Below are 26,171 nucleotides of genomic sequence, written 5' to 3'. Positions count from 1 at the left end.
GGCACTTCCCTTGCCTTCACAATTGGAATTTAAGCTCCTCAGAACTTAATTAACCATGTCTTGGTTGACTAAACAAAATCCAACATAGGCAATCAACACAATGAAAAGCCATCTTACAAAATGGGAAAAAATGTTTGCAAACCATGTATCTGATAAGGGATTAATATCTAAAATATACAAGGAACTCATATAATTCTATAGCAAAAAAAAATAATCCAATTAAAAATGGGCATAGGTCCTGAATAGACATTTTTCCAAAGAAGACATACAAATGATTAATGGGTACATGAAAAGATGCTCAACATCGCTCATCGTCAGGGCAATGCAAATCAAAACCACAATGAGATATCACCTCACACTGGTTAGGATGTCTATCATCAAAAAGAAAAGCCCATGTACCACACACACACAAAAAAAAAAAAAAAAAAGAAAAGAAAAAGAAAAGAAAAGAGATAACAAATGTTGGAAAGGATTAATATGTGATGGAATATTAGTCATCCTTAAAAAAGAAGGAAATCCTACCATTCGTGACAACAAATGAACCTTGAGGGCATCCATGAAATGAAATAAGTCAAACAGAAAAAGACAAACACTGTATGATCTCACTTATATGTGGATTCTAGAAAAGCTGAACTCATAGAAACAAAAAGTAGATTAATGGTTGCCAGGGGCTGTGGGGTGAGGGAAATAAGGATATGTTGGTGAAAGGGTACAGCTTCCAGTTTTAAGGAGAATAAGTTCTGGGGATGTAATGTCCAGCATGGTGACTATAGTTAACAACACTGTATTGCATATGGGAAAGTTGCTAAGAGAGTAGATCTTAAATATTCTTACCATAATAACAATAACAACAAAATGCTAATTATGTGAGGTGAAGGAGGTGTTAACTAACCCTATTGTGATAAACCTTTTACAATATATGGGAATTAAACCTTCACATTGTATACCTTAGACTTATACAGTGTTATATATCAATTATGTCTCAAGCTGGAAAAAATATTCTAAAAAAAACCCAACAGAGGACTGTGCATACTTATTCTTAATTCTTCTTCCTCTTCCTTTTTAAACAAGACCAAAATATATGAGATATTAGAGAATAACTCATTTGAAGATATTGTTTCTTATTTGAGAAATTAAGACCTGAGATGAAAGTGGCTTTCTCAGAGAAACAAGCTTAATTATTGATGAAGCCATCCTGTTCCCCTTCCCTTGAGGAACACAAACAAACACATGGGAGCTCTCAGGAGATTAATGTACCAAGAAGAGCAACCTCCTGTTATTTGGAGCTTTTGGCATGGAAAGGAGACATATTAGTTATAATACTTACATTTATATTTTAAACATCATCTATGGTTTCAATGGAAGCCCACAGAGAAACAGGTCAATATTTTTGGTTGTGACATTTAAGAAATTACCAAAGCAGTAAGTTCATTAAGCTACAATCCCATGTAAACCAATTAGTTTTCCTTTTCTGATTATATTAAAAAAAACACATTCTAATGAATGTAAATATTTAATACTTTTGATCTTTCATCCCTTAAATACTCCCATATGAATCTGCATCAGTGAATTATAATTATCATAAGAAACAACAAACTGCAGCCCATTCAAATACAGTGCACATTTTAAGGGCTTTTTAAAAGGCAGTTTTATTAAACACTTTTATGCCTTACAAAGGCAATCATACTTGAGCTCAAATTTTATTCCATCCATAAGAACACAGAGTACAAAAAGAAATGGCATAAACACTGAAATACATTATTTCAACAATATGCGCTCACTTACATAGCATCAATTATTTTTAGAAATTCGAAATGAAAGGCCAGATTGGCTTAATAGAACAAACAAATTTGAGTTGTTCTTTTTGGTTGTTAGAAGTATTTTTTAAAAGTAGAATTTCAAATAAATCATGACAACAGTTCATTAAATCCTTGTTCATCCACATTAAAATGATAAGAAATACAAACCTAAAACATGGATTAAACCAAAGTTGGAAAAACTATCTAAATATTTACTTAGAAAATACAGCTTTTTGGCTTATCTTTTAGTTTCTTTTTTTTAAACATGCCTTTGAAAGCAATTGAATATTCACATATTTAATTTGAAAAGTGCTTCATGTTTTCTCAAATTCTTTTATGGCATTTATCTAACTCAAAATTTTGTGGATTAGATGGGACTGGTATTATTTTGACAGTATAATTTTGCCAATATTATTTGATAATATTACTTTGTCAATATTATTTGACAAACAAGAATTCTGACACAAGATGGCTGTTTGCACAAGGTGGCTTTTGGCAGAACTAAATTTCCACTGTCCCCCACAAGCACATATGGAAAACCACAGTGCACCTTCCTCTGACATCTATGACAGCACAGCCTTCATTTGGTAGGTTAGGGGTCTTTCAAGAGAAATGCAGCACCAAGTGGCAACATATTTCCAAAGGCAAGCTCATAAATACTGCATAATATGGAGGTTTAGGAAAATATAGGTAGTCTCATCTATATGTAATTGTTTCAAGTTCACAAAGAATCATTTATCTACTGTTACCCATAGTGGTGATTAGCCTAACGTATCAACTTGGTCAGGCTATGGCACCCAATTATTTAATCAAGCACTGATACGGGTGCTGCTGTCAAGGTATTTTGTAAATGTGGTGAAAATCCATTATTAGTTTAACTTTACTATTTTTTTCCCCGAGATTAGTGTTTTATTGGATAATCAAAGAACAGGAATATTGAGGGGAATATCTTTAAAATTCTGCCTAACACATTGGACATATCAAAGGGACATGAGCCAACACCAAAGAGCTTCTGAAGGACAAAACTCGATCAATTTGAGAAAAATAAGATGTTATTTGATTATATCCCAATGAATAAGAACATCCATATTTATATAAATTAAGGATTAAAATAAATAAATAAATAAATAAGGTAGAACTTACTTACAGAATAATTCCAAGTAATAAATGTAGATGATATGAGGGACATAGAACATCACCATTAGAACACCAAAGTAGTAATTTCCTGCAGGTAAGATCCACTGATGAATGTTAAACTTAATGGGTAAAACTTTAAGGAAAAACAGGATATTTGCATAGTTTCAAACTACCTCACCTCCAAATATCAATTAATATTTATGGCTGTTTATTTTTAAACATATACTCACAAATTCTTTGCTACTTCTTCCTCCAAGAGGTGAAGCTTAATTCCCCTTCTACTGACTATGAGCTGGACTAGGTGACTCACTTCTAAGAAATAGAGCATGGAATTGGAGAAATAGAAATTTACAGAGGAAAAACTTTGCAGGACTTGTTTTTGTGCTTTTCTTTACAAGAAACACTATTTGCAGGTGACATGAATGCATAAGTAGAAAGCTGCAGAAAATCTACAATCAGCTACTAGAACAAATAAACGAATCTAGCAATGTCATAGGATACAAGGTCAACACAGAAAAATCAACTGCATCCCCCATACAGTAGCAGCAAACAATTGGGAAGCTAAATTTTTAAAATCCCATTCAAAGTATCAACAAAAACATAAAATACCTAGGAATAAATCCATCAAAATATGTCCAAGACTCCCACAATGACAACTACAAAACATTGCTGAGAGAATTTAACAAGATCTCAATAAATGGAAGTGTATACCATGTTCATAAGTTCAAAGACTCTGTTAATATAGTTATTATCATTAAATTGATCTACAGACTCAAAGCAATCTCAATAAAAATTTCTGCAGGCTTAAATAAATAGATAACCGGCTGATTCTAAAATTTATATAAAATTCAAAGGATCTAGAATATCCAAAGTAATTTTAATAGAGAAGAGCAAAGTTGCAGAACTTTCCCTACCTAATTTCAAGACTTACAAGGCCACAGTAATCAAGACAGTCCAATACTGGTGAAAAGACAGACAGGTAGACCAATGGAACAGAACAGAGAGCTCAGAAACAGACCCACACATACATGAGCCCCTATTATCAGTTTAAGTAAAGAAGATTACACTTGATAATGTGGGTGGGCCTCATCCAATCAGTTGGAAGTTCTTAAAAGCAAACAGAAAACTGCTGAAGGGGAAGATATTCTGCCTCAAGACTGCAGCACTGACTCCTGTCTGAGTTTCCAGCCTGCTAGCCTACCCCGCTCGCTAGCTTCTACAATCACGGGAACCAATTCCTTAAAATAAATCTCCTGATATATGTACATATATAGCCTACTGGTTCTGTTTCTCTGGAGAATCTGACTGATAAACCTATCCTCTCTTTTAGTTGTCTTATAGGTTCCTCCCCACCAAAAAAAACAATTTTTTTCTACTTTGTTCTCTATGGAGGGGTTAGGAAAGGCCTTTCTGAAAAAGTGTTTTAAATTAGCATTTATAGCTAATTTAACACATAGCTTACTATGTGTTAGTCACTGAGTTAAGTACTCTGCCTATATTAACAGCTACCCCAAAAGATAGGTACTACTGTTATTCCCAATATACAGATGATGAAACTGAGGCCTACGGGATATTAAGTGACTTATCACACAGTTAGTAAATGCTGGAGTCAGGTTTCAAATGTAGGTTGTCTAGTTACATAACTTACGTTATAGCTATGCTATATTGCCATTTTAAAATGGATAGAGTATATATTGGAGTTAGGCTAATAAAATTAAATTATAGTCTTGGATGTGAGGGAAGAAGGAATAAAGTATAACTAATGCTATTGACTCAAATAACTAAGTTGTTAGTCCCATGACTAAATGGGGAAAAAATAAAGGAAGGCGTATTTGGGTTTGAGTGAGAGCAGTATTACACAGATTTACCTTCAGCAGAAGCCCAGAGGTAAACATTTTGGAGTCTTTGGCATATAGAGTGAGATGACTGACAGAGAAGGAAAGAAAGGCCAGGCCTGAGCCCTGGCGCATTCCAAAATTTAGATTCTTAAGCAGATGTGGAACCAGAAGGAGGTGGAGGAAAGGAGATACTGTGAAGCCAAAAGCCATGAGAAATAGGGGTGGCCCAGGAGGGAAGCATTCTTGTCAACTCCATGTGATGCTATTGAGAGACTGAGCAAAGCTGTAGGGAGAAATGGCCAGATATGACCTACAGCTAAACCCAGTAACTCTGACCACAGCAGGTTCCATGGAGTGGTCAGTCTGAAAGCCAGAATGGTGCGAGTGAAAAAGAGACCACCCATAGCACATTTATTTTAAAAACTCATGGGAGATAGATTTGTGATAGAGCAAGTACTGCAAAATGTTAATGACAGATTTAGGTAGCGGTTTTGTGGGGATTCCCTGGAAAACTGTTTAATGTCTGAGCACTTTCATAATAAAATGATGGGAAAAAATGCATGGAAAATATGGACATCACATTCAGGACTGTGGTTCCCTGGGCAAGCTGAGCAGTGAGAGCAGGAAGGGAAGGATATACAGACATTGAGGTAATAAGCAGGCAGCTTCCACTCCATGGACAAAGTTTTATTTCTTAAGCAAAGAGCATACTGGTATTCTTGTTATTCCTCATGTGGTTCTGTATCTATTATATTGCATGATAAAAAGAAAAGTAACTGTGGGGTAAGAAAAATGGGGTTGTTGGAGGTGGTTTGCAGTTAGGTAAGGCTTTCTGTTTGTTTTAACCTATCACATGTGCATCTGTTTGAACTGCTCTGGTAGAAAGGAAGAAACTGATAATTCCAGAGTGGGATGAGATCACCCAAGTTGAGTCTTCCAAAAGGTGACAGGAGAAGGGGATGAAAAGCTCCAGTGGAGGGGTAGGTTTGGGAGAAGTAGTGGCTCTTCATTCTTTTTTGACCCATGAGAACAAGAATACAGGTAAACAGCATTAGGCAGTGACTCTTGATTTGTAAACAGCATTAGGCAGTGACTCTTGATTTAAAAAAAAGTCATTCATCTGCTACCTTTCCTATCTGCCCTTTTCTCTCCAATTTAACAGGAAGTCCATTATTAGCTTATAATGATAAAGATTCTCTCTGCTTAGCTTTGAGATGTTGGGATGGCATCTCCATAATTTATTGTAAGGTCTGATTTTTCCATATTGCCTGCATGTCACTCCTGAGGGCCGGTCTTCTAGGACCTTATGTTAGCATGCACTTAGCAAAATTTAGCATGGCTTTAGAAGTTGTTTGCCTTGCCCATTTATTTTCTTTTCCAAAAGCTTGCTCACCCGGTCTCAGTTTCAGAGGGGTCCACTGCTAATGAAGACAGCCTGGGTTGCATCAAGTTGCTAGCATATATCATAATTAGGGATGCATCAGTGAATCAGCTTCATTTTGCACAATCTTACCCCGTTGTTATTCAAGATGTTTACATCAAATGAATTTTTTATTGAATTACAGACTTAGCTATTAGGGAGGAAATGCTTGATAACCAGTTTTCTTTATGGGGTAATGTAGCATATTTCATTTTATGCATGGTAGGGATCAGATGTTTGGTTTAATTTTACCTTAAAGCAAGGTGAAATTCAAATGAAATGGAGGTTATTGAGTGATCTACCTGAGAGATTGTTTTCAATTTTATAATTAAAATATCATAAAACTTTACATTTACAACTGGTCTGTTATAAAGCATAAGAGCACAATTTGCTGCTCAGTTGTAACAAGTACCACAACAATGATGATAATGATAAAGGCAAGAGCCACCAGGCTTTTAGAGCCTGCAGCTGCTAGGTCTGGTGCTAAGCACTTTACATGCATCCCATCATCTGCTCTCCACAGCAGTCTGGGAAGTGTGTGTATGAATAGCCCCACTTAACTCATGCAAACACTGGGGTAGAGAGGATAAGTAACTTGCCCACATCACACAGATAATGCAGCATGAAAACTGAAGAACTGGAATCTGACTCTGGATTCACTGCCTCACACCCGCCACCATGCCCCTTCCTGACACCTGGTCCATCCCAGGATGGATCCGTATGAATAGCATGCCTGGCTCCTCTTTAGTCTCTGACATTGTTTTTTCTTCTTTTCCATGGATTTCTATTTTCTTTCTTACTGTGTTTTGTATATCCTTGTAAGCCTCTTTAAGTCTTTTCTGTGAAAGGTAAGAACAGTTTTCCTTAAGTTGACAAGTGTGGACCTCAGTAAAGGGTATTAAAAGGAATAGTCCTCAGTTGGCAATCTTTAAAACCAGATTTCCCATTTTATTCATGCAGATGTATAATTTACCATTCTTTGCAAATCAGTTTAAGAATATTTTAGCATCCATGCTGCATTTTGTCCTTGCCATTTTGCTAAGCACATACACAGAAGGCCTTGTTATGATGGTTTCTTACTATTGTGCTCAGCTCAACTAATAATGTATCAATATTGGTTCATTAATTGTTACAAATGTACCATAATAATATTAGATGTTAATAATAGGGAAACTGGGTGTGGAGTTATGAAAATTTTCTATATTACCTTTTCAAATTTTCAGTAAATCTAAAAGTATTCTAAAATAAAGCTTTTTTTTTTTAATGCAACAAGTTTAGGTGATTTTTGTAGAGACACAAGTTTTCAAATCAGTAGGGTAAATCCCTAGGACTGAGACTTATGGGTTATATGGTAATTCTATGTTTACTTTTATTAAAAACAAAAAACGCCAAACTGTCTTCCAAAATGGCTTCCAAAATGGCTAATTCATTCTGCATCTGAATGTACAAGAGTTCCTATTGTTCCTCATCCTCACCAGCATTTGTTACTGTTAATTTGGAGGATTTCATTGACTCTAGTCGGCATACAGTGAAGTCTCTTGTTTTAATTTGCATTTCCCTAATGACAAATGATGTTGACCATTTTTTTTCAAATGCTTATTTGCCATCTGTATATCTTCAGGTCATTTGTCTATTTTTGAATCTGATGGTTCCTTTTCTTATTGTTGAATTTTTTTAGAGTTCTTTATATATTTTAGATACAAGTCCTTTATCAGATATGTGACTTATAAATATTTACTTCCAGTTTATGATTTTTCTTCATTGTCTTTCACAGAACAAAAGGTCTCAATTTTAAGTTCAACTTATCAATTTATCTTTCATCTATCATGGTTTTGGTGGTTCCATGTTTAAATTGCACTTCTATAGCCTGAAATCATCACCCTGTTTAATTTTTTTGTATTAATTGTCTGTCTCTTATCAGGATGTAATATAGGCAGAGAATGTCTGTTTTCTTTCTTCTGTATTTTATATGCCCGACTCTGCAAATAGTACATGTGCTTAATAGATACTTAATAAATATTTGTTGAATTAGTCAATTAATGGACACGGAGCTCTTTCAGCATCAGCATGGACTTGAAATGACTAACAGAATGATGTTACCAACTAAAAATTGTCTCTTACCATCTGGCTCTACAAGGATCAGGTCTCTAGCCACTGCAGTCACTGACCTTCAACACACCCTGAAAGGAGTTCAAGGCATAGATCAGGAATGAGGCACTCTTGTGCTCTGGGAAAAACTGGCAGAACACGCTTCAGATAGTTAGATATTTTCAGGAAAAGATTTTATGAGCCCAATTTCTTGCATCCTCTCATATCTAGGAAAGCTTTAAAATCATTAATGGATGAGCAACAACCTTCTTGTGACTAGCAGCAACCCTCTGCCAAAATGTGCGCTTAAACACATGTCTCCCCCTTCACCAAAATCACATATATGCCGACCACAACCTCCCCACTTCTTCGGAGCAGTTCCTCAGAGCTAGCCAAGAGGCTGTCTCCCAGGCTATAATGCTCATGTTGCCCCAAATAAAATCTAACTAACAACCTCCACGTTGTGCATTTTTTTCAGTCGACAATGTTAAGAGAACACATACAAAGTCTATTACAAATGGAGTAACAACCAATAAATGGAAGCTATTATGTTTATTATTCTTGCTGAAAGATTACAGCATTTTAAAAACCCAAGGTCTCCAGAAAGAGGGGTGAGATGAAAGAATTGTCTACCATTATCTCCCAATATGTTGCAACAAGAGCCATAAACAGGGCTCCAGTTTGATGTGGCATATTCGTGGGCCCTCAACTAGTGCAAACTTTGGCTCATCGGTGTATTTTATTTAACAAAATATGCAATAGATAAAACTACTGCAAATGTTAAAATCTGCATTAAGATGAACCCTAAAGCGTATGGCATTTTCACATTTATGCATGTTTTTCTTCATGATACTTTCATATCAAACCTTTTTATCATTTTTGTCATTGTATATATCTCTAGGTTTTTTGTATTTTTTTAACTTCTGATAGCAAAGCTTCTGAAAATTTATCTTATTCCTGGATAGCATCCTTTTCAATGGAAATAAATACTTTAGTTAAAGATGATGTATATAAAGATGTAATAAGTTTAGGCTATTAACGATTCTCAAACTTTGGAAGCATAAGATTAATTTGGGGTACTACGTGGAAATAAAGATTCCCAGTGTTACCCCAGACATACTGAATCTAGGTTTGTGGCTAGGCCTAGGAATATCAATTTTTTATGGACATTGCCCAACCTCACCCAGGTAATTCTGAACCAGGTGGTCTGTGAACTTCACTCTGAGAAACACTTGTGAAAGAAACATCTGTAAAGGAGGGAAGCAGGTGTCATGGGAGGGACGGTGAACAGCAGTGTGGGGACACAACAAAGCATCACCAGATCCCTGACTCAGCTGCAGTCTGAGACTGCAGAGACACTCGCCATACCAACTTCAAAGTCTGCCCTTACTTGATCTAATAAACATGCACTCTATTAGATTACTTGAATAATATTATTTTTTTACAGTAATGGATCCAACTCAGCAAAGTCCAGGATCCAAGAAGTGAGACATGTGATGAGAAATGAGTTCTCTTTCTTTCTCATCTAGTTGTTGCCTCTCAAATCCCCATTTTCTGTCCTAGAATTCTCTTCTTCGCTGAAGGTGTTCCCCTTAATTGGAAGCACCTGCTCCCCTAGTGCTCCAGCCATACAGGAGTGAAATATTACCCCATGACAAGAGGACTCCACATTCACAATACAGGAAAGTACCATCCATATAAGGGTAGTCAGGCTGCCGCACAGTACAGAAAAAGGAAGTTCAATATCTCTAGTAGACTCAAGCATTCAGGATGCAAAGAGTAGAGGCATAAAGCAAGGGATACCTGAGAAAAAGGACAAGCAGAGGAACATCAAAATCCTTGCAATACCTGCAGTGCTCCTCCTTAGAGAGGCTGACTTCTGTGGAAAGTGGGGTAGGAAAGAGGACACTCCCTTCCTTCTTCCCCACAGTTTTGCTTTACATATTAATAGGGCGGCTGGAGGAAAAGAGGCAGAACTGTGTGAAATTAGGAGCTTCTTGTCCAGGGAAATGGCCTCTGACTAGATCTCAGCTGGGGAATTCACACAGTTGATATAAATGGGAGTTTCTGTTGGACAGCTCATTCCACCAATACTGCATCCCAGTACCAAAGCGGATGGGGAAGGAGAAAGCTACCAGGTCATCAAGAGGCAAAGATTTATTCCTCCTCAGAGATGTGAGGACACCTTTCTCTCTCCCTCTGTTACTTTTTCTCAGTCTTGTTCTGTCTGTCTCTGCCCACTGTTCATCAGTTACTCAATAAATATTGATTGGGTAAAAAAATAATAGTAGTAGTGGAACTAGTTGATATAACCATATCACTCCACATTTGAAATTGTATCAAAACAAAGAAAAGCTTGAATGAACAGTGAAAGGTTTGACCATCTCTTTGATTTAGGAAATGCTTCCATGAAGAAGCTACCTCTTTCATCTATCTGTACCACTTTTATCTATACCTCTTATCATTTTGCTCCATGAGATCCCCCTTAATGTTGGGTTAAGGCCATGTACATTTCTCTCTACACCCTAGCCTGGAACATCTTATTGGCTGGGCCATATCTTAATTGTTTTGATTTGTCTTGCCCAGACAGAGAGTGGGCTGTTGACAGAAGACTGAAAACCCAAGCAACTGTTCCAAGGCTTAAGAGGGTATGGAAATATAGTAATGAAATAGCACAGAACCAACTGCTGTGTTACACCATTAAATTAATCTGCTTATTGGGCAAACATGAAGAACAATGCCTATCTTTCAAATGACAGCTTTTGGATCTACTTCAAATCTAAGAAGATTCACAAAGGCAATATGTGAGCATTCCATTGCTAGCAGATATTGTTACACACCAAGTAAACAAATTAAATTAAAAAAAAAATCTTAGATATTTAAACCTGTTATAAATTGGCCGTTTTAACTGTATCCAAGGAAGGAGTAACAGTCAGTTGTATTCAATAAAGAAAATCCCTTGAAACGTGAGAGATTCACACAGATGCCAGTAACAGACAAAAAATATAAAAGCATCTACAGCAGTGTTCAAATATCAGATATCCATGGTCCATTAAAACATCTCCTCTTTTATTCAAAATAATTGAGATCATTTCATCCAATCTGCTTTCGTTCTGATGTTTTCTATAAAACCCATTGTTGGGTATACCTCTCTTCCCTACTAGCTTTTTATTTTTTATTATTTTTTAAATTATTTATTTACTTATTTACTTATTTATTTTTGTCTGCCTTAGGTCTTCGTGGCTGCGCGTGGTCTTTCTCTAGTTGTAGTGAGCGGGGGCTACTTTTCATTGAGATGCCCGGGCTTCTCATTGTGGTGGCTTCTCTTATTGCAGAGCATGGGCTCTAGGCGCACGGGTTTCAGTAGCTGTGTCACGCGGGCTCAGTGTGGTACATGGGCTTAGTTGCTCCGTGGCATGTGGGATCTTCCCGGACCGGGGCTTGACCCCATGTCCCCTGCATTGGCAGGCGGATTCTTAACCACTGTGCCACCAGGGAAATCCCCTACTAGCTTTTCAGATAAAGAAGTCTGCATCACCTCATGCAACCAACCTGCATTTTGTCCCTTTGTATCCACAATTAGTCTCACCAGTGGCTCCCTCTCTTGATACAGGCTCTGATACTTCTGATTTGGGCTGAACAAAACAAGCAAGCAAGCAAGCAAACAATCATACTCTTTGCTTGTCTGTGAAAATCTTCAAGATCATGCATTAGGTACTCACGTGTGCCAGACACTCTCCCAGTCTCCAGAGGTACACAAAATAATAACACGTGATCCTTCACTTGAGTCTCAGACTATCTTCAGGGGCAAAAAGAAATATGTGCAGTATATAGCATAATGATGACCAAAGAAGGGGATGGGTAGCTTTCCTGCCTACATCCTTCACTTCACCATCTACTCTGTTCTTTCAGCATCTTTTTATTTAGCAATTGTCCTTGCAGCTTCCTGAAAATGTACTTTAAATAGAATTAATGACATCTTTCTAGAAAAATCGAAGGCATTTTCTCATTAATCATCCTCCATGATCTCAGAAGAGTTTGACATGATTGCAACAACATTCGAGAGTCTGGATTGATCACTGTCTTTTTTGCAAAGTATTCTATTCTCTTGGATTTCAGGATTCTGTACTATCTTTGCTCCCTGGTCCCATTTCAAGGCATGCCTTCCCTCTCTGATTCATGTCTATCCCATTTTCAACCTTAATTCAGATTTTCTTCCAAAACTAAACCTCTTCTCTTCTCTATGTATTGGTAAGTACTCAAAGAAAGCTCTGATTCTGAGACCTTCATTTATCAACTCCAAAAACTTTCAAATTTCTGTTTCCCCAAACTTCCATTTCCATAGCATTAACCATCTGCTAAGCAGTTCCACTCATCCATCAATGTTTAAAATCAAATTGGTCCTCCCTTCCCACCCCTGTCATCCCTGAAAATGTCCTGATTAAGTTGTCTAAGGCCAAAAACATAGAATAAATATTGACCTTTGTCTCTTCCCTTCAACAAGTGGCAAATCTTTTATTCTATTTTGCAATGTCTATGACATTTAATTTCTTATTTCTATTCCCATGGCCATCACCCCAATCCCAGACCCTCAAAGTATTTTTCATTTTTTTTGTTTTGTTTTCTTTGCAATGTTACAATAATACCTAAGCAATCTGAGTCCAGTCTTCCTCTGATTTAGTCAACTTTTCATTTAGTTGCCAAATGAATCTCTCTAAAACATCACTTAAATGGGGAAAAATCAAACTTCTAACTTCCTTCCTTCCTGTCTCTCTTTCATCATGTTGTCTATATGTCACCTAGTTCCTGAACTTCCTAATCTGGTCCCTCTCCACCATTTTACACATAGTTCTAACTATGCCTGAATATGAAAATTCTCATCAAATCAGGGCTTCTATATCTATCCCCCAATTATCAATGCCATTCTTATATCTTTGCCTTTTAAAATCAGATTGCTTAAATCTAAAATGTTTACCCCACTAGCCCTCACAAATTTTTAATCAATCCTCAGGTTAAACATCACTTCCTTCTCACTAATTCCAACTACATGGTTTTCTTTTACAACAACATTAAATATTTCACTGTTCTACAGATTTAGTTCTACTATATACTTATATTATAGTTATACTATATACTCAACACATATTCCCTGAATGCCTACAGAATGTCAGGCATGGTAAAACATCATTTGGCATAGAATTATATCTATCCATAACATCTTAATATAGAATATCAGGCTGACCCTGCTATATAAGTCTTCCCTATCTAACTCTATGTAAGCTACAAGCTCATAAATCTCATAAAATGACTGATTGCTATCAGCTCACTAAAGTGAACCAGTAGCTAACATAGACTGATGAGTCATCCAAGTGGGGCTGATGAGCAAGAAGCAAATTACTCTATTTTTTTTCAAATTGGCTGCACAAAGGAATCATCTGGGGAGCTTTAAAAACCTCAATGCCTGGGTTGCACCCCAGAGTTCCTGGCTTAAATGATAAGGTTCAAGGCCTAGATGTCAAGAATTTCCAAATCTCCTCAGGTGATTCTAACATTTGCTAAAATTTGAGAACCGCTAGATTAGCTCATAGTTTAGAAACTAGAGTCTTCAATCCAGGTAGAGCTTGGTGATAAACATTAAAAATGTTTTGACATTCTTTGTCCCAAAGCCGGCCAGAGCTTCAATATGAAGACCTGATTGAAATAACTCCCTCTGCAATACCCAGTAGCAGCTTTTCTATGTAGAGTTCACAGGCTGCACAACTATCCAATCATAGTTTGCTGGGACCACTTACAACTACCACTAATTCTAAGCCACACTGAGCTATTCAATTCTCCTCAGGAGACTGCTAGACACTGATTCAGCTCTTCAGGATCCTGGGTCTAAAATTGATCATTAATAGGAAGGAAAGCTATTTACTTCAGGAGTACAGATTGATTTCATAAATTATAATGAATAAATTTACTCTGACATTTATGTAAAATTTAATTTCTCAAAAATCCTTGTGACTTCATTATGTAAAACAACTTAATGAAGCAAACACAACAATTATTGTCTGTTTTTGAAAAATGGAGACACTGAGGCTGAAAGTGGTTAAGTGATTTAGCTTAAATCATATAGTCAATGGCCAAAGTGACACTGGAAGTTAGATATATAAATCAAACATCCAATGCTCTGCTAACTTCATATGCAAACCTCTTTGAATATCACCTGCCATGTGCTACAGCATCATGTCAGGTTCTTTAAGAGCAGAAAGAAATCCACACACATCATTGGTCCTATCTTAATGAAGTTTAAACTTAAATTAGGAAGACAATATACATATATGTAGTACTTTACTTATGATAAAACAGACACACACACACACCCTTGACCAACCATCTTTACCCAAGTCTAAAATATACCGTCTTTATCCAAATCAAAAATATCAGTGTTCTAAGCTTTGAATATGATTTCTCTTCTTTATATATATTTAGGTAATTTATTTTGTTACTTGTTTTTAATAGAAATGCTGTCATAATTCTGCTCAGATACCTTTTTTTGCAGTTTATAACTTAGAGTACAGTAAAATCTTCTACTGAAATATTCTAGGGTAAAGATACCGTCATGTGGGCTTCCCTGGTGGCACAGTAGTTGAGAGTCCGCCTGCCGATGCAGGGGACGCGGGTTTGTGCCCCGGTCCGGGAGGATCCCACATGCCACGGAGCAGCTGGGCCCGTGAGCTATGGCCGCTGGGCCTGCGCGTCCAGAGCCTGTGCTCTACAATGCGGGGAGGCCACAGTGGTGAGAGGCCCACGTATCGCAAAAAAAAAAAAAAAAAAAAAAAAGATATCGTCATCACTCATACTGAGCACTTTAAAAAACCTGACATGCAGCCTAGGATTAAATATATATTTTTTAAATGATAAAGAAATTCAAACAACACTAAGTTTAACCATATGAGATACAATAATGACATAGTTAAATAGATAATTTCACATATAATCTTGCCAGATTACAGTAATTATAATCATGAATGTTGTGAAACTTCAAAAGAACAATAAATCGTTCTATATTAAAAATCTGAAAATGGAGATGTACAATACTAAAGCTTCAGGCATTTACTCAGGCTGAAAATGTTTTTTTTAAAGTGGTAATCCTGGGACTTCCCTGGTGACGCAGTGGTTAAGAATCCACCTGCCAATGCAGGGGACATGGGTTCGAGCCCTGGTCCAGGAAGATCCCACATGCTGTAGAGCAACTAAGCCCTTGCACTCTAGAGCCCGTGGAGTGACAACTACTGAAGCCCGCACGACTAGAGCCCGTGCTCTGCAACAGAAGAAGCCTCCGCAATGAGAAGTCCATGCACTGCAACGAAGAGTAGCCCCCGCTCACCGCAACTAGAGAAAACCTGCACACAGCAACCAAGACCCAATGCAGCCAAAAATAAATAAATTAATTAATTAATTAAAATTTTAAAGTGGCAATACTTTTGGCCATTTGATCTAAAAAAGCAAAAACAACTCAATAGTAAAAGATATCTAATAGATTTAATTCTGATAGTATACATCATTTAATAAGGAAGCATGTGTGGATGCTAGAGCCACTTTAAAGGAGGAAACTGTTTCTAAATGTCAGTGTTTTCATAATTTCTGAATATCATCTTATGTATTAGAAAGTAGATTTCTATGATGGAAGGAAAGATACTATGTTTCAAAGTTTCTAAATACACACCTACCCTAGTCCTCACTTACTCTCCCAAGTTCCTTTCTCCCCATCTCTCTCTGAAAGTCAACTCAGCCTCTCACTTACAAATAAAATCTGGGTAATGGGCAAATAGAAAATTTGGGCAAAGCCAGACAGGCTACGGATATTACACAACAAATAACCGAGTTGGGACAGAAAGCAGAAAAGAGAGCCTGTGGGTACAGAACTGGAAGGAGGGTGTGAGGACCTTGTTCTCAGGGAGAAGAAGCACAGACGTCTGAAGTGTATTTGAGACTGAGAGGTATTTGAAGATGAGAGAAGCACAAGAGAATGTCAAAGGCTTCTGCCAATAAAATTTGTTATTTTGCAAATATAACAACGTGTCCTTGAATTTGACCCTGTTCAGAAAAGGACATGTGGCAGTTAGGCTTTAAACAGGCAACACATAAGCATCATTTCTTATGCTTAATTTTTCTGTAACAAGAAATGGGTAACATAATGAAAATTTAAAATATCCTCTAGAATAACAACCATGATAAGCTGTCCTAAATTAACATCTTTATAATTTCTCACTCTAATATTCCTAGAACAGTCTGGCCAAGAACTATGTTGGTTATAATATTATGTCCACAAAACACCATTTCATACAAGCTTTGAGAAATCTAAAAATAATTTCTACAGAAGGTGTGAAAACTAACTTCTAAGGAAAAGATAAGGGAGAGCTAAGAGGTTGCTGAGGAAACTAAATGAGAAAATGTAACTTGTCTGATAACAGATAAATCTTTGAGAAAATGGCCTAGAGACCAGTTAATAAAAACCCTCAGTACTAGGGAGAGGTTGACTATATTGATGGTGGTAATGGTTTCATGGTGCACACACCTGTTAAAACTTATCAAATTGTACATTTTAGTGTGTGAAATGTATTATCTACCAGTCAACCAAAAAAAAAAAAAAAAAAAAAACTAGCCAGTCTACAGATGCATGAACACGTGTCCATCTGCAATTCAGAAGCAGTACCAGTTTTCAATAGCACTTGGAAACTTGGAAGCTATCATGTTGCTAAAACGCATACACAAATATACTCCATCCACATGAGATGAAATATGTAAAATTTAACACTTCAAATTAAAATAACAATTTACATGAGTGTAATGTAAATAAATTCACTTTTAGGGGGAAGAAGATGGCAGTATGAAGAAGGGTTGTTATTTCCAGGGGCCAAATATCCATCTGCGAATTTAAAAAGTGGTTGGTTTGCAAGAAGAAAGGGGATAGAACACTCATTCATCTATTCCTTCATTCATTCAACAAATATTTATTGAAGTCTGATGAGAGCTAAGCATTGCAAATCAATGACCACAAAAGAGACAGAGTGTGTTCTCTACCTTCATTAATTTCTAGTGTGGCAGAGAAAAAAGTTATCAGTGAAGTCACCTCACAAAAATTAAATTATCCTGTGGAAAGTGACAAGGAAAAATTCATGAAGAAGTATGACAGGAGAGTCAGGGAAGGTTTCCCTGGGAAAGTGTTCTTTGAGCTGGGATATGCAGAATGAGTCATCCTTAACTGTGAGAGAGGAGACAGCATGTATAAAGGCCCCGGGACAGGTAAAACATGGTGCTTCTGAATAACTAAAACAGAAATTGGTGAATTTAAGAGATATTTAGGAGTTAAAATCGATGGGTCTTGTAATAAACTGTATTTGGAAGGAGACGGAAGTAGCAAGAATGATACCAAGATTTCTGCAATTGGATACGTATGTGTGGCATTCATTAGATAGGAAACGGAGGACACAGGCCAGGCTGGGGGTAGGTGCCTGTTCTAATTTCATGGTGTCTTAGAATTTTCAACTAAAGCCGCTGAACAAGACTACATCAAAGTTAAAAACTTCTGCGCATCAAAGGACACAATCAACAGAGTGCAAAAGTAGCCTACAGAATGGGAGAAAACATTTGCAAAACAATATCTGATAAGGGGTCAATACCTAGAACTCTTAACTACAATAACAACAGTAATAGAATAAATAACGTGAGTGAAGAATAGGCAAAATGCTTAAATAAACATTTCTCCAAGGAAGATATAAATATGACCAATAAGCATATGAAATGATGCTCAGTATAACTAATCATTAGAGAAATGCAAATCAAAACCACAGTATCACCTCACACCCATTATGATGACTACCAAAAAAAAAAAAATAGAAAATAACAAGCATTGTCAAGGATGTGGAGAAACTGGAACCTTTGTTCACTGTTAGTGGAAGTGTAAAATTGTACAGCTGCTATGGAAAACAATCTGGAGGTTTCTCAAAGAATTAAAAATAGAACTACCATAGGATCCATCAATATCACCTCTGGGTGTAAATCCAAAAGAACTGAAAGCAGGGTAATGAAGAGATTGTTTATATGCACGTATTCATAGCAGGATTATTCACAATAGCCAAAAGGTGAAAGGGACACAAATGTCCATCAATGGATGAATGAATAAAGAAAATACCATATAAATATATGATAGAATATTATATAGCCCTAAAAAGGAAGGACATTTTGACACATACTACAACATGGATAAACCTGGAGGACATTATGCTAAGTGAAATAGGCCAGTTACAAAAAGACACACGCTGTATGATTCCACTTATATAAGGCATCTAGAGTAGTAAAACGCATAGAAAAAGAAAGTCAAATAATGGTTGCCAGGAGCTAGAGGGAAGGCGAAATTGGGGGTTGTTTAACAGGTATAAAATTTCAGTTTTACAAGAGTTCTGCAGATGGGCTACTCAACCATGTGAATATACTTTACATGACTAAACTCTACACTTAAAATGATTAAGATGATGTATTTTATGTTATATGTATTTCACCACAATTAATTTTTTTTAAATATGCTGAATAAATATTGATAGCATTATAGATATTTTGCTAGCTATATAATTGATCAGTCAGTAGCTAGCTAACCAGAGAGAGAGATTTTTGAGGAAAGCTGTGAACTGAAAATACAAATTTGGAAGTCATACAAAGAAAAAATAATTTTATTACACGACATTCTTCTCTTCCCTTCATCCTTAAAATCTTGAATTTTCAGTGACTCTATAAATGTACAGTCTTCTCATCCTATCCTCCCTAAAGCCTGAGTTTGACACAGGAGTCTGGTTTCATCTCCAGGAGAAAACAAGTTGAAGATTTTCAAGCAACAGCAGACATGGAGTGTTTTCAGCTGTGGTATACTGCTACAACAACAACAAAAAAATCTCTACCTGTCTATGCACCTAATTCCAGCAAAATTAAAAATAAGAAGTGTAGACAGGAAAAAAATAAGATTACTCTTTTGAGTAGTCTTATTTTTCTAGAGAAAAATCCACTGTTTACACATCAATATACATCCCTCTAGAATAATATTATTCTGCTTACCTTGTTTGCGTACATCCTCAACAGCAGCAACCAATTCTTCTTTGAGATCTTGACTCTCCTTAGCGATCTGTTCACCCTTTTCCAGAAAGTTCTGAGTGGCTTGCTCTACAGATGCAGCCAGTACATGGGCTTTCTTTGACCTCCCTTTCTTTTTACCAGATGGGCCTTTGTTGCTTGTGTTGACAAGAGTCGTCACCTTAAATACAAAAGAACAACTGTAAAATTACTCTGCATAACTGTCTAGAAATAGCATATTATCATCTCATAATTTTAAAATATCTTTTGCTTATTACATCATGAATACACATCACATAGCCTTATCTTAAGGAAAATGTGGAATTATATGGTTTAGCATATAACTTAACAGCAATTTATTTCCTGTAGAAGAAAAAAGCATGTGAATAAGGAAGAAAAGCAGATTTGCCAGAAGCTCAAAGTTTCCAATCCACTGGAGGGGGTGCTTTCACAGATTGACAAATTTAGCACTGGTTGGAATACCTAGGTTCAGGGAGGAAATAAAATAAAATAAAATGTAGAATCGTCTTTGAGCTTTGAATCAGAAGAACCAATACCTGAGCCCAAAAGTCAGGGCAGAGGTGCATGAGTAGTTAATTAATGGTGGGCTATCAATATGCATTATTTATGTGTCACTTACCAAGGACTTTTAGAGACCTTGTTATTTCTGATTTCATCTTATAAAAACAAAATGGTAAATTTGATCCAAAGAGACCGAATGATTCAGTCTCAACATTTGGTTAACCTGCTAAAATTTCCAGAATTGAAATTAGATATACATTATCACTGCTTTTCTAAGTATCATAATTTGGATACAATATCTCACCTGCCAAACTTCTTTTAGCACTCTGTCTAGAGCTATTTAATTTGCTAACAAAGCTTTTAATATATTTTAAACAACTTATCTCCTGTAGACTTCTGAACCTTTATTTTCTTCCAGTGAGAAGTCTGGGAGGGAAATGAATGCAACTGTTCCATATTCTATTCAGCTAGTCATCTACACTTCTGCATTTTTTTATCAGCTTCATAAGAATGTGGATGCTGTGGTTTATTTGCACTGACGTGTGTCCTGATTAGCAAACTAAAGCCTTTATTGGAGGTTATCAAGAAAGCTCATCCACAGAAAAGTTCTAAATGCTATAGTCTCTACAATTTACTCCAAATCCGAGAGCAAGCAGTTATTAGGCAAAGTCACAATTAATGTCCAGTCAGTTTACAGGGCAAGAGATAATATCAGAAGAAAAGTGTTGAATAAATGTGAACCAAGATGATGAATGTAGCAGAACCATTACTTCAGAAGTGGTTAATACAGCATTGGGAGCTGTCATATTCAGCTTTCTTTTGATTGTTAATAATTAGACACAGTGAATTAAAGAAGGGCTCTGTAAGAACACTTAAGTACAAACACTAGATAAAAAAAAAGAAAGATAAAGTCATTAAGAATAAGCCTGTCAGAAAACGATAGTTAGCTGTAAAATACGTATGCAGGCAGTAACACCTTGCAGTCTTTTCAGTTCCACCCACAGAGGCAACCATCAGAAGAAAGACAGCCTGTCTCCAAAGTTACTTTTTGGAGGTACAAGAATGTTCTCCTTAAAGACAGTTTACTCTAGCACATTAACATAGCTCTCTTCCAGGAACCCCAACTCTCCAAAGAGCCGCTACCTGGAAATGAGTTCTTATGCTCCCTAAGCAAACATCTCAAAAATCTTTTATTCGTATTTATTTTTATTTTTTAATCAAATGTACTTGCCATATAACATTGTATAAGGTTAAGGTGTACAACATGTTAATTTGATACATGTATATAGTGCATTAATACATGTATATGTTGTAAAATGATTGCCATTGTAGTGATACTTGGCACCTCTATCCCTTTACATAATTACAGTACAATATGGTTGTCTATATTCATTACACTGTGCATAATTTCTCTATTTAGGCCAGTCTCTTTATTGGAGGAAAATATTCCTATTCTCACTGATATCTGATTTGTTCTCATTTTATATATAATTTTGAGAAGTTCTGTGATCTAACTTTTCAGTCTTCTCAAATTAGAAAAAATGGATGGAGTTGGAAGCCATTAATGTTAGGCATATTGGCAGTTTTGGGGAGTGGAAGCTGACAGTGAATCTATTAATACCAAAAGAGCTAAATGATTATATTCTGGTTCACCTTCTGCAAAGGCAAACAGATTTCAATTTTTGTGTTGTCTCATTGTGCATTGATGTATTAAGCACAGTTTAGGTAATGCTCATAATAACAAGTCAGTATGAAGTGTCAGTATGTGGGAAAAAATAAACATAGAACATTACTAGGAAGTTCCTTAGAAAAATGTGATTTCTTTCAAATGAAGCAAATCAATTCAGTCCTCTTTTAGTAAGAGCTCTCATTTATTCACATGTGGAAGAATGTAAAGGGATACAAGATAGAAGAATAGAAGGAAAACTATGAGGCTCCATAAATGCTCATGTCTTAATCAGTCTAGAGTAAAGAAATAATTGTTAACTCTCCCTATTGCTATTCAGTGCTTTGTTGAAGGACAAAGTCAATAAATTAGATAAGAAAAAAGAAAGAAGATATATAAACTTTAGAAAGTAGACACATTAAATTGTCATTACTTATAGAGACTATGAATGTATTGAGAAACTAAAAAAGAATTAAAAGACAAACTATTAGAACTATTAGTGGTTAAATACTAGATAAGCAATAACAACCTAATAGAAGAGTATTACCAATGAAAAATCTAGTTTAAAATATCCTATTCACAATAGCCATAAATTGATATTCTCAGAGATAACCATAAGACAAAATATAGAATGTTGTATGAAGAAAATTATAATTGTAATGAAGAATATGAAAGTTGATTTAAATAATAGAGAGACACACTAATGAGCTCTGGAGACTACAGATCTCTGTGTCTAAGCCTGATATCCAGGCTGCGACTAAGTCTTGGGTAGATGGGGCTTACAGACTTTTGAAAGTCTAGTGCAGCTTGTTGGCAACCTTTTAAGAGATGGTTATTCTGTAGAAATTCCTGGTTGAATGGTACACCTTTGCTTACCCCAATCAGGCACTCTCTGTAATCCCCACATCAACTTTCACCAAAGGCAAGAGTCATTCAAGATCCACACAATCCAGTTACCTCTCTAACAATTTGTGAGCACATCTTTTGTGCAGAAGAAAAAAAAATAGAAAACATAAAGTTCCAGCAACAGAGGCTAGGAGTAATAGCATGAACATTGACATGTAAAAATGGGCATGATGTTTTCTAGGTAGTAAGGAGACCGTTCTCACTTGAGAGGGCGGCTGTATATGAATGATATAGGAAACAAGATTTGATAGATGCAGTGGAGTAAAACTTTTAAAGGCTCTAAAAGCCAAGTTAAGTAGTTTAGCTTTTATTAGCCACTGCCAACATTTTTTTAAAAGAATGAGAAGCATATGTGTTAAAGTGTCTGTGTTCTCTTTCCATTCATTTCTCAGCCCACTGAAATTCTGCTTTTATCCTCACACCTCCTGTAGCAGAGTCCTCTTAAACTGATCTCTCACTAAAGTAATTAATAAGTTGCCAAAATCAAATTACTTTTATCTTATCATACTACTCTATCACATTTAGTGCTATTGACTCACCTCTTCTTTCTCCTGGAAATATCTCCTGGCTAATTCTTTCAGCAATAATCTTTTCCTTCTCCAAACACCTGTAGCTTTTAGGAGGGTCATCAAGCTTACTTGTCTCTGTACCCACCTTTATCTTCCTCCCTCCTACAGAAGGAAAGACTTGCTGCTACCACCATCCTTTTTTTTTGAATTTATTTTATTAAAGTATAGTTGATTTACAATGTTGTGTTAATTTCTGCTGTACAGCAAAGAGATTCAGTTATTCATATGCATACATTCTTTTTCATATTCTTTTCCATTATGGTTTATCACAGGATATCAAATCTAGTTCCCTGTGCTATACAGTAGGACCTTGTTGTTTATCCATTCTCTATATATACTAGTTTGCATCTGCTAAGCCCAAACTCCCAATCCTTCCTTCCCCCACTCCCTTGGCAACTACAAGTCTGTTCTCTATATCTGTGAATCTGTTTCTGTTTGGTAGATTAGTTCATTTGTGTCATATTTTATATTCCACTTACAAATGATATCATATGGTATTTGTCTTTCTCTTTCTGACATTTCACTTAATATGATAATCTTTAGGTCCATCCATGTTGCTTCAAATGGCATTATTTCATTCTTTTTTTTATAGCTGAGTAATATTCCACTGTACATGCATACCACATCTTTATTGATTCATCTGTTAATGGACATTTAGGTTGCTTCCATGTTTTCGCTATTGTAAATAGTGCTGTTATGAACATAGGGGTCCATGCATCTTTTTGAATTATTGTTTTGCACTACCACCCTTTTAAACTGATCTTCTGATCACATCATTCAGATTCACTGGCTATGCCAACTTCTCTCTAAACCCTCAACATGGCCCTTCTTTGTAGGCAACTCAACCTTAGCTTAGCAGGATACTTGATTTTCTCTAGTCATATCTCAAATATTTCCTCAATGTCTCTGCCTCTCATCAAAGAAGAGAAGAAATCCTGCAGCTCATAGATGAGAGTATAAGTGGTCAATCGTTCTAGAACCCTGACATAATGATGGTCCCAATGGACCCTGGTCAATAAAAAAACCTCAGCAATGGCAAGAGGATTGGAAATATAGTTTTCAGATAAGTTGACTGTGTGATTTGAGTATGAAACTATGAGACCCAGGCTGGTATAGACTACTCATCATCTAATGTCCTAAGAGTAGACCCTCCATTCTTACACAATGGCAAGTAATGCAGTAGGCAACACCATTTCATTCCTTTCTCTTTTTTTTGCAATGTGTTTTATTGTAAGACAACTTATCTGACCATTTCTCTTCAACTTGATCAGTTCTCTGCTTCCAGCATGTACAAACTCAATAGACATGGAAGACTTCTTCCAAAACAATAAGCAATAGTGAGGGCACCAAGGCACTTTGTCTTGGCAACTCTGTCACATCTGCCCATAACCAACAACTGTGTAGTTTGTCTAAGCCTTCTCCATAGGGCATTCGATAGAAAGGGAGCTCTGGAGATATCATTGTCACCCAGGGCTGGTCAGAAATATAGACTCTCAGGCCCCACTCCAGACCTATTAAAAGAGAATCTGTATTTTTAACAAGATCCCAAAGTAATTCATATGCACATTAAAATCTGAGAAGCACTGAATTCTAGGACAATGATTTTCAGACTTTATCATATCTTATTATTATCATTATTTATTTATTTATTTTTTGCAGTATGCAGGCCTATCACTGCTGTGGCCTCTCCCGTTGCGGAGCACAGGCTCCAGACGTGCAGGCTCAGCAGCCATGGCTCACGGGCCTAGCCGCTCCACGGCATGTGGGATCATTCCAGACCAGGGCACAAACCCATGTCCCCTGAATTGGCAGGCAGACTCTCAACCACTGTGTCACCAGGGAAACCCCAGACTTTATCATACCTTAGAATCACTTAGATGCTTGTTAGACGGCAAATTCCTAGATCTTATACTGCTCCTGCTCATGTAGGTCTCAGCTAGTGTATTTCACATGCATCACATGAAATTAGGCTATGTATGGCTTATTGACTTTACTTTCAGAAACAGCAGTCTAGCTGAAGCAAAAGAAAGTGAGAGAGATAAAGCAATGACTTCTAGAGGTAAACCCTTCCTCTTATTTTAGGTGTCATGACATATCAGGAGTCTGCAAAAACAACTTGTTGATGAATTGATTGAAAGGCAATTTCCTCTGTTAGGCAATCACAAGGAACTTGGAAAAGTAAGAGTAAACAGATGTGAATGCTATGAATCAAGCCATTATTTGAGCTCTCCAGAAAACCAATAAAAGAGAACCAAGAGCTGAAAATAAAAAATGATAACTTAGGCACCATTTTGCTAGATTCATGCACTCTGTAGATGTGAGTAGTCAGTCTTTATGAATTCTACTGTTGCACTGCTCTAAAGTATTTCATTTGTCATAATTGCTCAGCAAACAACAGAGAGCTTTGCTTACTGTTATAGCTTAAAAAAAGCAAGAGCATTGTGAGGTGCATATTTGAAAACAAAATTATCAAAAACAAGTTATTTATTCCAGGAGCAACTGAAGATAAATGCAAAAATCCTTAACGAGGAAAACTCTTTAAGGGAGTTAAAATGCTCAAATGGTAGTATATTTGATAACATGAAGCCTCTAGGAGAAATCTTGTCAGGTTTTGAGCAGTGCCAAGTCAGAAAAACAACTGCCAAGTAATGAGTCAAAATGAGGTCTTCCTTGAATCACTCCTTGATTACCTAATCTATTCCTTTTGCAATTATACAGTAGGCAAAAATATGGCTTGTAATTTTCCTTATAAAATATATAAAATGATATACGCTCACCTTGTGGTACAGTCCATTATAAGTTATTTCCTAGCACAGAATCTCCAGGACATATAAGGTGTATGTATATTGTGCATTTTGGAGAGAAAAGGAGATCAGCACAGTGACATTAGTCCTCAAGCAAAAGGAAGTGATAATACAGATTTATGGTAGTCTCACTAATAACTAAAGTAAAACTTCCATGTCATAGAAACTATTGCAATAGAATTTCATATTGAACTGATCTTTTCTTCCCAAACACAACTCCACATCCCGTTTTAGACAAAAAGATGTAAATTACAAGAACCGTAGTTACTGATGCTTCCACAACTTCAAAAGTCAGAATTAGAAATGATAATCT

The 26,171-nt window shown here is 36.3% G+C and overlaps 1 protein-coding gene across 3 annotated transcripts in view; it reads right to left on the bottom strand.

Moving 5' to 3' along the window:
* CTNNA2 (catenin alpha 2) overlaps window positions 1-26,171 on the bottom strand; it is a gene marked incomplete at its 5' end in the record, with an annotated part of 1,039,969 nt that overhangs the window by 918,827 nt on the left and 94,971 nt on the right. For all 3 annotated transcript variants that reach the window (XM_082642275.1, XM_082642276.1, XM_082642277.1), the window contains one exon: window positions 19,377-19,572. In XM_082642275.1, coding sequence (XP_082498401.1) covers window positions 19,377-19,572 — 196 coding nt within the window. The remainder of the gene's footprint in view (window positions 1-19,376; window positions 19,573-26,171) is intronic.

The sequence above is a fragment of the Mesoplodon mirus genome (genome assembly GCF_964341445.2).
Source record: "Mesoplodon mirus genome assembly, chromosome: 14".
NCBI lineage: Eukaryota > Metazoa > Chordata > Mammalia > Artiodactyla > Ziphiidae > Mesoplodon > Mesoplodon mirus.
This window is presented reverse-complemented; position numbering and strand designations above follow the sequence as displayed.